Source organism: Myotis brandtii, unplaced genomic scaffold, assembly GCF_000412655.1.
Source record: "Myotis brandtii unplaced genomic scaffold, ASM41265v1 scaffold23, whole genome shotgun sequence".
NCBI classification, from domain to species: Eukaryota; Metazoa; Chordata; class Mammalia; order Chiroptera; family Vespertilionidae; genus Myotis; species Myotis brandtii.
This window is the reverse complement of record NW_005358649.1, coordinates 1,077,061-1,078,713: the sequence shown is the minus strand read 5'-3', so window position 1 is coordinate 1,078,713 and position 1,653 is coordinate 1,077,061. Positions and strand designations below refer to the sequence as shown.

Below are 1,653 nucleotides of genomic sequence, written 5' to 3'. Positions count from 1 at the left end.
TGGAGCAAAACACATGCCTCCAAATATGTGTTCTAGTATATTTGGGTAAGAGCAAGTGGAGGCAAAAAAGGCCTTCTTCATTACCAACATTAGAAAAACAAGAAGGAAATAGTTTGCTCCAGGGTTCCCTCCACCCGTACTTTTGAGAGAGAAGAAGAAAAATTAGATCTCATTCTAAAGTAAAACCTTGCTTTTCCAAGTTTGGCTGAAGGACCAGCATCATGAGCAGCACCTGAAAGCTTGTTAGACATGCAGAATCTCAGGCCCCAGCCCCAGCTCCAGCCCACTGCATCAGAAGCTGCGGTTTAACAAGCTCCCCAGGTGATCTGCATGCACATTAAAGTTTGAGAAGCCCACTCAAGACCAGCGTGGTGACTGACCATGGGAACACCTTAGGAGCTCTTTACACAACTGCTCCCACGCCCGGGAATTCTGATTTAAATGGTCTGGCTCCCTAAGTAATTCCAAATGTGCAGAGAAGGTGGCAAAGCACTTGGAGGCCTCCTGTTCCCCAAGAGAACCTCTGAAATAGCCGCAGCTCTGGGTGCTGATGCTGCGGATGGACCTTAAGAGCTCTCTGAAGCCCAGGAGAGACGCTACCCCTTCCTGGTACAGATGACCACGGGACCAAGGCTGGCTGTTCCTATCCAGGTGCCCCAGCCCACCCCTGCACCCATACACACAAGGCTCTCCACTGTGCATTTCAGGATGTGGAATTCGTAGAGATTTGTCATGGTAGATCAAAACATTAAGCCTGGAATGTTCTATGCCTGCATGTTTAGCGCATCCTCAGACAAATTGTTTGCAATTAGGTTCAGGTCCTCTGCTGTAGAGGGTAATAGAAGAAGAAAGGCTGGCCAGAAAAGTTAGGAGCCTGAAGATGGAAAGCAAAAAACAAACAACAAAAAGAACCAGAGAGGAGTTTCCCAAAGGAAGCAGCACCCAGCAAGCCCCTGCCGTGAGTCAGCACGGGGGAGGCCCAGCCCCTTCCAGGAGAGCCTGGTTAAGGAGCCGGCTCAGGGGCTGGGCTGGGCTGGGCTGTGTATGCTGCTGCTCTTGTCCCAAGACCAAGTCTGAAGAGCCACTTTCCTTCCTCGGCCGTTTAAACTTTTTTTTTTAATCCTGTGGCTGGAAAGAAGTGTCACATTTTGCTCACTCCCAAGCCTTCCCCCCCCCCCACCCCCTCTCAGAGACCCTGGGCGTGTGGAGGGGGTGCTGTGAGCCACCTCCAGCCTCGGGTGCCTGCTGGAACGAACTTCAGCTCCTGTCACTGAAACGCTATGAAGTTCCTCGGGAAGCCCAGGAGCCAGACAGCTGCCTCTCTGCCTCTTTGCTTGATCTTTTTGAAGATCCTGCAACCAGGGCACAGCCACCTTTACAGCAACCGCTACGCTGGGTAAGTGCAACAACCTTGATGCCCTGCACGGCTTTTAGTTGGATGAGGGGGCTGGTGTAGGGATGGTGGTCTCTGTGTGAACCTGAATACTTTCCTGGTCACCTAAAGTAAAATGTGTGTGAGTCCCCAGCTCGTTGGCTGAGCTCACTTGAGAGAATGTGGAGGGTGCGAGTCTAGCTTCCCATACTTTGCATAGTGTGCCAGCCTCCCCTGCGGACCCACGGTGAATGGGATTCTGTCTTTGCAGTAGCTGCGGG

The 1,653-nt window shown here is 51.8% G+C and overlaps 1 protein-coding gene across 1 annotated transcript in view; it reads left to right on the top strand.

The window, feature by feature from the left end:
* Window positions 1–1,062: 1,062 nt before the first annotated feature.
* Window positions 1,063–1,653, top strand: part of CPA6 (carboxypeptidase A6) — a 201,094-nt gene continuing 200,503 nt past the window's right edge. Inside the window, exon 1 of the mRNA XM_005866347.2 lies at window positions 1,063–1,396. Within this exon, the coding sequence (XP_005866409.1) occupies window positions 1,281–1,396 (116 nt within the window). The 5' untranslated portion in view covers window positions 1,063–1,280. The remainder of the gene's footprint in view (window positions 1,397–1,653) is intronic.